The sequence below is a fragment of the Microcebus murinus genome, chromosome 11, assembly GCF_040939455.1.
Source record: "Microcebus murinus isolate Inina chromosome 11, M.murinus_Inina_mat1.0, whole genome shotgun sequence".
Taxonomy (NCBI): Eukaryota; Metazoa; Chordata; class Mammalia; order Primates; family Cheirogaleidae; genus Microcebus; species Microcebus murinus.
Window position 1 is genome coordinate 23,944,446 of NC_134114.1, and position 13,061 is coordinate 23,957,506.

At 37.2% G+C, this 13,061-nt stretch overlaps 1 protein-coding gene across 9 annotated transcripts in view; it reads right to left on the bottom strand.

Moving 5' to 3' along the window:
• DROSHA (drosha ribonuclease III) overlaps nucleotides 1–13,061 on the bottom strand; it is a 113,998-nt gene that overhangs the window by 24,285 nt on the left and 76,652 nt on the right. For all 9 annotated transcript variants that reach the window (XM_076007952.1, XM_076007950.1, XM_076007953.1 and 6 more), the window contains 4 exons: nucleotides 10,049–10,108; nucleotides 8,636–8,735; nucleotides 4,747–4,849; nucleotides 2,701–2,771 (listed from right to left, as the gene is read on the bottom strand). In XM_076007952.1, coding sequence (XP_075864067.1) covers nucleotides 2,701–2,771; nucleotides 4,747–4,849; nucleotides 8,636–8,735; nucleotides 10,049–10,108 — 334 coding nt within the window. The remainder of the gene's footprint in view (nucleotides 1–2,700; nucleotides 2,772–4,746; nucleotides 4,850–8,635; nucleotides 8,736–10,048; nucleotides 10,109–13,061) is intronic.

Here is a 13,061-nt window from a genome sequence, read left to right on the forward strand (position 1 = left end):
TCAGATGCTAGAGAGCCTCTGAAGCTACTTGCTGGCCTTGATATTAGGTTTCTGAAATAAACAACAAAATTTTTTTTGAAAAGAGGGAAAAATATTTTTCTTAAGTTTTCTGGGGGGAGATAAGAAGTATAGGAAAATTTAGTGTATCTTGTGACACAGAGATAAAGTGAAATAAAATACTTAATTTTTTTTTTTACAACTTGCACCTTAAAAATATATACTTAAAATTTTTTTACAGTATTTTTAAAAAGCACTTACATCAAACTGTTCTTTAAAGGCATTTTAAAGGACTTCTCTTAACCAATTCAGAAACCTTTCCCTTAAAATCCCTGTAGTGTGAATTACACTGAATGTTACTGCCGTCTTACAACTTCCTCATGTTTTCTCAATGCTTTTATTTCCCTCCTCCACCACCCTAAGTGGACATTTACCAAACTTCAGCCCCTTGCCCGACCTATTCATTACCATCTCCTCTGGAGAACTCCACCATTCTGCTTGCTTTAACTGCTAGCTCAGTTTGGACTACTCATTCATTTCCACTGCAGCACTGACCTCTCATCTAAGCTATTGACCCTATGGACTGGTGTCTATAACACTAAATGCTTTACAGGCATCTATGACCTTTTACACAACATAAACAAATGATAACTTTTCACCTTTCCTCTTAAACCATGGAGTCTGTTGTTGGGGAAGACTGCATAGGTCCAATCCTAATCTCCATGTTGGCAATTCACTTAATCTCTCTAAGTCTCCATTTCCTCAAGTATAAGACAAAGATAATTATATTATAAACTGTCCTTGCCTTGTGACAGTGTCCAATCCCAAATTAATCCCTTGTTTCTCTAATCTGGCCTTAGACAAGGTAACCAACCAAGAACCCTCACAATCATTCAGCACCAGCCCAGGCCTCACAAAGGATGCCTGCCTTGGCCTCACCTTACCAAATGCAGTCAGTCAATCTGACTTTGTCGCCTACAGGTTTGTCCCTGGCTGTCTTTGGCTGATTAGGTTTCCACAATACCATTTACTCAAAAAAAGTACAACAGTTCCACTAACATCTCTCACATACAGCTAATGGATGGAGATGTCAAAGGAGTTAGAATGTCCAAGTTTGTGCACTTGAAAATGCTGAAGTGGAAAGCCCATACATTACTAAGCCTTGTTCAGTTTTATGAAGGACACAGTAAAACAAATTCTGAATCTCAACCATCCCATTTGTAAGATAACATTCAGACTTCGCTTTTTCATTTAGTCATTTCTTCACTCTTTTAACAAATATTTATTAAATGCTGCACATGTCAGCATTGCACTAGGTACTAAGCATAAAAGATAAGCTCGCTAAATAGACAACTAGCAGAGAAGCAGTTTAAAGAAAGAAAAGAATCTAAACACAAACTGATGCAATTAAAAACACAAGCTGTAAAAGTGCCTGTGATTCAGGAAAACAGGAACACAGAGTGGATAGGGGAAACATCCCCCAGATAAAATGGAAGAAGGGGACAGGGAAAAAGGTAGGGGTGGTGGAACAAGCTTTTGGGGCAGAGGAGACACAGAGGCAAAATGGGAGGGAGGAAACAGAAAAAGAAGTTGCTGACATAGCCAAATAAAGATAAAGGCCAGAACAAAGATAATTTGAGAAAAAGCCTTAAAATAAACACTATCTGCTACAGATACAAATTAAGATGCACATTTGTTTACACGTGTAGAACAAAATGGGGACATGTAACACCTGAATTTTCCCCAGTATGAAATTCACACATACAAAAACCATCACATTGCTCTAGAAAAACAAATCAAAAATCAAATTCTCAGAAATGAACACTGTCCAGTTCATTTTTCAAAATTATTGATTCTTTTTTTTTTAAACTACCCAAAATAATACAATAATAACATCTGACAGCCACTTAAGCTGAAGGCTTCAGAGAGGCTTAAAACACTGGCTTCCTGTGTTCTTTATTGCTCCATGAGGGCTATTTCATTCAATTATAATGACATTTCAATTTGGAATACAGAGTTGCCTCTCCCTTGAAATGTTAAATTGACTTGTTTTTGTACAAAAAGCACCCAGTATGCTCTATTACATGCAGGATTAAAAGGTATCTCTGGCAATATTAATAGCTTAATACTTTAGTAACAACAGAAACTGTTTTAGAATCTATCATTTTTTCTTAAACTATAATTTGCTTTAAAAAAAAAAAGTACTTCCATACTCTTTATTCATAGCCCTATCAGAAACTCCCTATGAACTGACTTTCTAAAATAAATATACATTTATCTAGTCTACATAATTTACATAAAAACAAATTATCAACAGAAAAGCCAAAAGGCTATCACTTCAACTAAGCCTGCATGGGGTAGGTACCCAATGATTATAAAATATAACATCATAATTAACTTCAAGATACTTCAAAATGAAGCTAAGTCTTATTACATCTGTATTCATATTTAATTTATAAGTGACCACAAAGAAACACAGCATTCAGGTGAAAGAAAAATTCCTAGTGTAAATGGCCATGGAACTTTCCCATCTACAAGAGTTGAATAAGCTATTTTTGGTGTCCTAGAAATAGATCATCTATGGGAGGTAAATTTGGGTATTCTGTTTCTCCTACAGACTCTTTAAGATACAAAGACCAATTGAAATAAAATCTTCCATAATGATATATAATTGAGAAAAATCAAATGATTCAAGATAAATACCGGATCATTAAAGAGTAAGCGTCCAAATAACTGTTTGGCTTCCTCTAGACTTCCCTCCAAGTAAACAGCTCCTAGATAAAAGGAAGAAAATGCCAAAAGGAAGTTTGCATTAATATTCAAAGAAAATTACATATCTCTATAAAAAGCAAAAAGGCAAGCCAAAAACCACTCACAGGAAAAAAAAAAAAAGTTCAGAAGCAATTGCTTTAAAGGTAACATTTCCCTCTTTTAGCTATGCTTTGTATTATAAATTAGACTCAAATACAAAATTCAATTTATTAAGAAATCTAATATTGTAAGTAAAAGAGGCCAAATATGAACTATCATGAAGGGTAAGGGTATAAACCTTACTAAAGGAACAATGTACAAATACTGGACTTTACTCAAGAAAATGTTACATTTTATTTTCTGTATTTATAGTTTATGTTTCAGACCAAATGTTAATATATACAGGCATCTAAGAAAAAAGTCCTGATAGACAAAACCTGAGTCTAGATCAATGAAGGCTTCTGCAAATAAAAATCAGGGTAACCTTTACCTTTAATTTAAAATATAAGCGCTGTGCACATATTTAGTATTAATCATAACCGGTAAGTACTACAGTATTTTAATTGGGTATCAAATAACTCTGGAGTAGGGTAGTCATATTTTCTTGAAATCAAATTTTACACTTGTCTTCAAAAAAGGTTACTTTTCCATGTAATAAGTTAAGATAGTTACCAGGGCTTTTGATAACTAAATATATTTATTATTTATTGGTAGTTGTAGTAACAATAATGATAGTAATGATAGTAGCTGTTGAGGTTTGGGGGCTACTTATGCATTGGGCACCATGCGAAGCATTTCGACATTCTCATCTTCATCTTCATACAGCACCTTTGTAGGAGGGTACTAGAAAAGACTTAGGCTCATATAAGGTTGATTTGAGGGAGGACTTAAGGAAGTGAAACTTTGTTCTGGATTGGATGCTGCCAGAATTAGTTATTAAGATCCATACACTAACTCTGTGAGGTAAATGATTCTGTTTTCAGCTCACAGATGGGGAAACTGAGGATCAAAGAGATTAGATAATTTGACAAAGACATGGATCTGATAAATGATAAAACAGGAAACTGAATCACCTGCCTAGCTCTGGAGCCAATGGTAACACCAACTGTCAAAAATATTTTATGAGTACAGAGCATAGTAATTCCACGTGTCAAACTCCCTGAAAATAGACATATTTGTGAAAAATAGACATAGCTGTGAAAAGACTGTGGATAATTATTAAACATTCTCTTGCTACTATCATCAGCATGAAACTATAATGGGAAGCTTTTATACTCATTTTCAAAGGAAGAGGGCAAAAATGGTAAGTACAAAGGCCTTTGAAAAATAAAATGTACTTGATCATTTACCTAAAAAAATCAAATTGTCAATCTACTGTAACATTTCATTGTAAAGCATACTTGCAATCACTAGCTAATTAACTCTTCATAACTTTCCTGTACCAACAGCTGATTGTATTCTTGTTATAGTCAAAAAGAAGCTGAGGAAGTAAAGTTCCTGGGTGAGGAGTGAAGTGTCTACATCAGTCTTGCTCCAAGTGAATAAATAATAGTTACGTAGACTCAAGCCTGGATTTTAGAAATGTAGTGTTTTCAAGATGTTTAAATCAGAAAATACTGCAAATAGTTTAAAATGTAGTCAAAAACAACCCGAGCCTTTCCAATGACCTAGTTTCTGTTTATTTATGTTTATTTCTGAATCAAATCTGGAAAGTAATCCATCCTCATATTAATTCACTTCATTTCAATTCATTCAGTACTTAATAAGCATCTGCATGATATCAGATACCAATTTGAGCACCAAGAATGTAAAAACCAGACAGTATGATCAGCATCTGGAGGAACTATATTAACTATAATACAAGGTAGTGGATATTGTACTAGGAACCTCACGTGCTTTGGCAACAAGTAATTCTGTCCCAAGTTCCCACACTGAATTTTATGTGCACTCCAGACTGTTTAAACATGCAAGAAAGTAGAATATAAAAAGAGAAATTACCTATTAATGCTTCAAAACAATTAGCCATTGCATGCCGAAGGTCCGATTCTCTACAAAGGTCAGGCCCGTGAGCATACAGCATAAATCGATCCAGTTCAAGTTTCTACAAAATTCAAAATGATAAAAGTAAGAAAGAGTTGGTCAAAATCTTAACTATAATAATTGAGCATTTCCTGGGGGAGGGTGGGGGATGGTTACAAATCCACTGGCCTCATATTAATATATTAAGAGAGCTTAGTCTACCATTAGGAGTCCTGTACTTATGGTTCAGTTCTGACTAACTTGAATCTTTCCCAAACAGGCTTCTACAAACTCCCATAGTTCAAGTAGGGGTCAGAATTGATCAGATCTGAGCTCTTTAATTCTAAGTTTAAACTAAACACTAGCCCAAGCTGGAATATCTCTGCTAAAAGAGCATGGATCCCTGAAACACAAACCTAACCCAAAGCTTTGTAAGTCAGCTTTACCTCTCTGATCCCAGAGTTACGTGGTACTGATGATGTCTGCACCACACTAAACAGATTTTTATGTGGTAGAGTAAATGGGGACCCTCAGAAGATATCAAAATGCCTTATACCTCTAAGTCTTTTTTTTTCTGGTGAGGATTGTGAAGGCCCTATATCTTTTCACTTGTGTCACCTTTATGAGGTTTCCACACTCCTCTGTGTGCAAGCTAAGGGCGACCTGCTGAGCAATGAATGGGATTGATCTAAAGGGCTCTGGGAATATTGTTTGTAGTGAATTGCACTTTCTTTTTTGATTTAGCCTTAGCAAAGTTTAGAGCCAAATTTGTGGCTCAGTTCTAGGTATAGGACTTATGAATATATCAGTATAGACTAACTTTATCTCTGGTTTCATTTTACTGTCTTATCCCATATTTTCCCTTTATTTTGATTTCTGTAGCTGTTTATTTCTTATCCTATGGTATTATAACAAACAAATCAATTCTACTCCTTTCAGAACTAGACACAATATAAATGAATATTTTTTATAAAACTCGTGAGATTGAATAAATGGAAATCATAATTCTTTCCATAAAAGGACAAAGACACAAACATTGCATAAATATGCAATAAATTTGTTTCCATTACCATGTAATTCAATTCAATAAATACTTACTAAGCAATAACATGCCACATAATGTGGAACAAGACATAAGTCAATGAATAACCTAGGACAATATGAGTCTCATTAGTCCTCAGATAAAAGATACTCAGATTTTGTGTCTCAGTATGTATGTTAAATATTCATATTCATCTATATTGGGAAAAGACAGACAACAAAAACAAGACATATATGCTATAGTATTTTGTAATCGTTAGGAATCCATGAGTATAAAATATACTCAAATGAGAGTTTTGATGACCACAAATGTAACAGCAGAAAACATCTCTTTTTAAAAATTGATCCCAAAGTACAAGAGTTTATACTAGAATATGTAAATTTCATCTGTTTGACAACTTCACTGGGAAAATCCAATTGTTTGCTATCTCTGGAGCCCTGCTTGAGAGCAGACTGCAAGCCATATTTTATCTTATAAACAACGACTATATTATGGAGTGCTGTGAATTTCCAACTTCTCCTAGTCTCTATTCTGCATCCTTATTTTTCCATGTAGGCATTAGAGGAACTTTTAAAGGGAGAGGATAGTATTCTACTGTGCATGCATTAAGATGCTCATTAGTCTAAAGAGCTGACTTAGAGCTTTCATTAAATTCGCAAGGGGGGGGTCAGCAATTCTCCATCAATTCCCCTCACTCCCAAATGATTAACACATTAACTGCCATGTGAGTTGTATTTAACTGACACTAGTTTTGAGCTCAGAGCCTCGTGAAACATATGTAACCCACATGTCTCTTCACCTTGGGAGCCATGAGAACTATTTTTCAAGTTGCATGTAATTCACACACAGAAAACAATAAAAAACAACAAACTTTTCATTAAATTAGAAAGGATTGCTTTGTTTTTGAAGTTTTTATTCTATTTTATTAGTAAAACACCATGGCCCCAATGACAAACTTTTTTTCCCAAGTGTGGCAGTCGATGTGTTAAGGACCACTAATCTATACAGAAGAAAGTTAGGGCCCCCACAACCATCTGCTGGACTGGAATAGATGTTGAATACTGTGGGAAAGGCAAGGCTTAGGCTTGGTGGAGGAACATCACATAGAAATCCCAGAAGGGAGAAACTAGCTACCTCTGTCATTACTCATGGCTTTGCATAGCACCAAATGTGTTATGTAACAGCTTCTGTTTTGATGCTATGGCAATTTCACACACTTTAAATATCTTCCTTACTAGTATCTGAAAAATAATTATACAATTCCATTATATCTTAAACTAAAAAGAAAACAATGGAGAAAAGAATGACAATCTACCTATTGATATGTACCTCCAATGACATTAATACAAACTATCAGGAAGCATTCTACAATTAAATCACCCAAACACTAAAGCAGTTTTACCTAGGGTTGTAAAATGTCATTCATTGTGAGGCTGCTAACACCAAGTAAGCTTACCTTGTTGTCCACAGTTTTTCATTAAGGTATCATTATTTGCCTTCTCAAATGTCACGAAAGCTGATTTAAAGCCTACCACTGGAACTATGATAATGATTATATTACATAAAATAAAACAGGGCATTCTTGCTAACACATGGGCTAAAGTTAAGCACATTTTGAATATAATTAATGCTTTTGCAAGATCAAATTAAGAAAGCAAAACAGTCATAAAACTAGGATGGGCTTTATCTAGTCTTTTCTATCAAATTTCAACTTTTAAATGAAAATGAAGAAAAAAATAGAAATTACTTAAGGCAAAATGCAAGGAAAACTCACAAAAGTTTTTCCAGTTAATCCTCAGTATTTGGAAATTTAAGAGCCATTAGTCTAACTACTATTAAATAAATCCAAAGGTCTATAAAAATGTAAGGATTTATCACAAGAACCAGGGTAACAACAATAATTAGCTACCACAAAATTATTCACCTCTTTGTGTGATTGATTACTATTAACAAGTATTATGCCAAGCAATTTATGAAATGAATCACTAAAACTCATAATATCATTTATTATAATTCTCACAACCAGGCTGTGTGGCAGGTACTAATGTCATTTCCATTTTACAGATAAGAAAGCAGAGGTTTGGAGAAGAGAACAACAATGTGTCAATTTGTCGCTGGCCACCCTGCTGATAGGAGGAGGGATGTGAACCAGAAGCTGCTGAGTCAGTGCAGGTGTCCAGGTTCTCATCTGCTATGAATCACTATATTAAGATTTTGCACAGAGATGGAAACATCAAATCAGATCATGTAAGGAAAATGCCTAGCACGAATCTGAATCAAGGAAAAAGTTCTGTTAGTCACTCAGCTAAGTCAATGAGGCTAGCTGGATAGCCTAAACCCTAAATCTTAATTAATGGGATTTGTCATTTGGGCAATTCTCAAAGGTCTATAAAGTACCCCTTGTAAATGGTCTGGAATATTCTGTTCAAAGCTATAATTCTGCTTGTTAATGTAAATTAAAAACAAATGTACTACAGAAATATTACACAAAGGGAAAACATAGAATATTTCATTTCTTTTGCTTTGTTCCCATGTTCCTTTTTCCCAAATGTTTAACTCTGTTCATGTACATCTGTCAACAAATTTTTCTTCATCTGTTCTCAAGTTAACTCACTATGGAGTTCATTAGCTACTGGTGAAACTCACAAAGGTAACAGAACTAATAAGGCTGAATCCTTAAAACCCAAACAAAAAATACTTCCTGGTCTATAAAATGTTACACCCTTAATATATCCTAAAAAGCTACTTATTCAAATGCAAAACTATGCATGGACTAAAGAAGATATTGTGAGACGTAACTACAAGTGCTTCAGATGTTTTATGTACCTTTGCTAGCATGGCAAGGTGCTGATTCTGAACGATGGCAGTTCGATAGGTCGCTAATCCTCCTTCTTCCAGACTAGGAAACAAATAGTACAAATGGACACTACAAAAAAAAGAAGCACATAAATAAATATGCATCACAATGTTTTGTTGTGGCTCTGTGTCACAGAAATAGGGCTGGCACACAATACCTGTGCAATAGATATCAGCTGAATTGAACTAAAGGGTTTGATTAAAAGTCTTTGAAAGTTAAATAGTAAGTACAATATCTGAATGTGCCAAGACCCCAAAAGCACTATTCACTCATGTTTTCACATTTATTTCTGTTAAAAGATTTCTCTGAAAGCTGATGACAACAGAAGCCTGAACAATCAGTCACACGCTGCTAAGAGCAATCCCATCTGATACTCTGAGAGTAGGACTGGAAACAAATACATTTCCTCAGCTTGAGTTGTGGGTGACTCCTGAAGAGAATCCTGGGAAGCCCTGAAAAGGGGTGCAGGGGTACATATTCTTCACAAGCACAGACGGGACAGGAAGAGAACTGAGAACAGCACTCAGGCTGGCTCTGCCATGAGGACAAGCCTAAACGAGCTGATCAGAAATGTGCGGGAACTGGGCAGAAGACCACATGGAAAACGAGTCTGGACCACAACAGCAGCTGACCTCTCTCACATCGCGCACCTTCTTGTAAGATCTACTGCTGGTAAGGGCACCTAAGCATATTTAGCCTTAGAGGCTTAGGAAATAGCCTCTTCTCCTTGTTATGTTCTTCTTGTGAAAAGAAACAATCTAAAGAGAATAAAAATAGCTCAAGAGAGTTCCAAGAGAAGCATGTGTTGTCTCCCTTTAAAAGGGAAATAATCTGAATATGGAAAAATAAAAACATACTTTCCTACCCCTACCTCCAAATTAAGGATCCTAAAATACCTCTGGGGAGAGAAAACACACACACACACACACACACACACACACACACACACACGGAAATCTGGTCATTAAAATTACTTGTAAGCTTTACTTCCCTTGAGATCAGAAAGTGTGAGAAAGGGATCAAAGACAAATCCTAGAAGATGAAATGACATTTTAAAATATCATCCCTTTCTTTACAAATTGAATATAAGCTCTGAAGCATCTAGACCAAGACAGGCTGATCTCTTGTGGCTGTAAGCAACTTTAACATACACTTGACAGGACAAAGACAACAGCCTTTCATCTTGTAATCTCGCTCATTATAGCATCAGTGAGTGCAAGCTGTCAGGGCAAGAGCCCTGTGGCTTTTAAGCTCCACAAAAGAGACAAAATACGTGGAGTTTCAATGCCTTATTTGGCTAATTACAAAGAAAGTAGTGTAATAAGTATGTTACCTATAAAATGTAATTATTGGAGAACTGTAAAAAAGAACTGTAAAATTACCTGGTCAGAAATTCAACAACAGCATCACCCAGGAACTCCAGCCGTTCATTGTGGTTAATCCTAGAGTAAGAATGAAAAAGATTACTTAAAATAGCATATTTACACCCCCTCCTAAAAAATGGACACATGAGGTTTAGCTCCTTTAGTAATCAAAACACTTTACCTATTCCTCTTAATTAAAAGCACTAACCATCATCTTAGCCCAGAGGTTATCTGGGGCCTGCCTAATGGGAAAGGACAGGGGTGGGGAGGGGGCATTCTTCATTCCATGTGGTTCAGGCTTACTACCAGCGGGTTTCTTTCCCCTGGGAACTACACTCAAAGCACCCAGAAAGTCAAGGTGATATATTGGTAATAACTGTGAATACTTCCATTCTACTATCAGGTATACAACAGAAAGGAGAATGCATTCTAGTAAAAGTTAGAACTGACCACTGAAAAATCAGTTTTGACACAATCCTCTATTGATACAATCTTCCAAAGATAGCTTCTCATCATCCAAACTCTAAACCCAACCCAGCATCTAAAGTCCTTCAAAATAGGCCTAACCTACCTCTTCAGCCTCATTACCCACTATTATCCTCTCCCACTTATACATCAGGCTCCTGCTACAAAACTGCCTAGTACTCTCCCAAAGAGGAATCCCCCAAACCACTCGATGCTGCTGTTCAGGCCAAGCTCTCTGCCACCCTGGAGCTTTCCACTCTTCCTCCTGTACACTGAGCCACACTGAAAATCTATCCATCCCTCAAGGCCTAGTGAAAATGGTGTCTTCTTTATCATGTCCTGCCTGACTGATGTCGCTCATTAAAATCAACACTTCCCCACCTTAGTGCACAGACCACACTTCATTTGCATCTTCACATCTCACAGGCTGTTAGTTTCTCAAGCCTTAAGTATAAAGCTGAAACGACCAGGAAGGTAGCCCATGGAAAACTTCCTCCTGCCTCTTGGTAAGTCGGATGGAGCCCCTTCTCTCAGTGCTAAAGTGCTTCTCTCAGTCTCTTAGGCTGGGCAGAGACGTGACATGAAGTGATTTAGGTTTTCAAAAGGCCACTCTGGCTGCTGTGCGGAGAATAAGTGCAGGAAAGAGAAGCTCTGAGGGGGTAGTTCATGAGTTCCAAGTAGAATTACCCATGTGAGTGGCTTAAGCTGGGGAGGTCATGGTGGAAGAGGAGGAGAAACAGTCAGATTTGGGATATATTTTGGAGACACAGCTGAAAAGAACTGTTGATAGTTGGGATTTGGAAGCTAAGTCAAAGAAAAGAATGAAGGGCAATGCCTAGACTTTAGCTTAAGTAGCTGATGAAAAGCAATGCCATATACTACGGAGGAGAGGAGAGGACCACAAAAGGAGCAGGTTTGGGGGAGGCTAAGGGGGTACATTTTAGATATGTTAACATTGAAATGCCCATCAAACATCCAAACAGAGAGATGTAGTAGAGTGCTGGCTATATTAACCCACTACTCATGGACAAGGACAAAGTTGGTAATAAATCTTTATAGATAGTTAATGTTTACATGAGATTACAGGTGATAAACTAGATGATACAACTAGGGGAGTGGATGTAGCCAAAGAAAAGGGGTTCCAGGACTGAGCCCAAGAGAGTGTCAAGGTTGAGAGGTCAAGCAGAAGGGAAGCCAGCAGAGGAGAAGATCTGGCCAGGAAGGCATGAGGAAAAGGCCATGTATTATCCTCTAGCCAAAGAAAGGAACGTGTTTCAAGAAAGAAGTGGTAATCTGGGTGAGGTGGCACAGGCTCATAATCCTAGTATTCTGGGAGGCCAAGGTCAAAGGATCACTTAAGGCCAGGAGTCTGGGACCAGTCTGGGCAACACAGCAAGACTATGTCTCTATAAAAAATTAGAAATATTAGCTGAGCATAGTGGTATGCACCTGTAGTCCCAGCTACTTAGGAGGCTGAGGCAGGAAGATTGTTTGAACCCAGGAGTTTGAGGTTGCTGTGAGCTATGATGAAGCCACTGTACTCTTACCTGGGCAACAGAGCAAGACCCTGTCTCCAAAAAGGAAAACAAAAGAATAAAAAGAAGTAAGTGCCTAATGTTGCTTAGGTTCGAGTTAAATGAGAACAGATCATTGATTTGGTCCAGTGAAAGTCACTAAGGCCCTGATGGGCAATCTGTGAAGTGGTGGAAAGAAACCTGATTCTGACTAGAGTAGGCTGGTGAAATAATAAGTTATCTGAAATTGTATAGTTGTCCCACAATTTCGCTTTCAATGCTTGCAGTTACCCCTGGTCAACTGTAGCCCGAAGATATTAAATGGAAAATTCCAGAAATGAACAATTCATAAGTTTTAAATTGCAAGCTATTTATAAGTTTTAAATTGCAAGCCATTCTTTGTAGCATGATGGAATCTTATGTTGTCTCATCTGGGACATGACCATCTGGGTTATCAGGTCAACTGTTGTGGTACCACAGTGCTTGTGTTCAAGTCACTCTTATTTTACTTAATAACAGCCCCAAAGTACAAGAGTAGTGATGCTGGCATACAGTTATTATTGTTGTCGTTAATCTCTTACTATGCCTAATTTATAAATTAAACTTCATCATAGGCATGTATGTGTAAGAGAAACATGGTGTATGTGTAAGAGAAACATGCACAGAGTTGGGTACCATCCTCGGTCTCAGGCACCCGTTGGGGTCTTGGAAGGCATCCCCTGTGGATAAAGGGGACCTGCTTTATATGAAAAGAACCTGAGGGTCTGTTTCAGGGCTAGCTGCTGAAAGAGAAAATATGGGGCTGAGGGATGTACAGGGGGAGGAAAACTGAAGTGATGGTGACAGCCTGGGGCAGGGAAGGAAGTTACATTGAGCCTCTAGGGCCTGAGCAAAGACAGCAAGGGACAGGCCTGGCCTGAATAGAAGCTGGTCTTGCTGACTCCAGGGGCTTCCTTAAATATTTCTCACACTGACCCACATCCTCTCAAAAAACTGAACAGCTGACTGTCAAGTCTAAACTTGTCAGCCTTTCAAGGCCATTCTGTATCTTG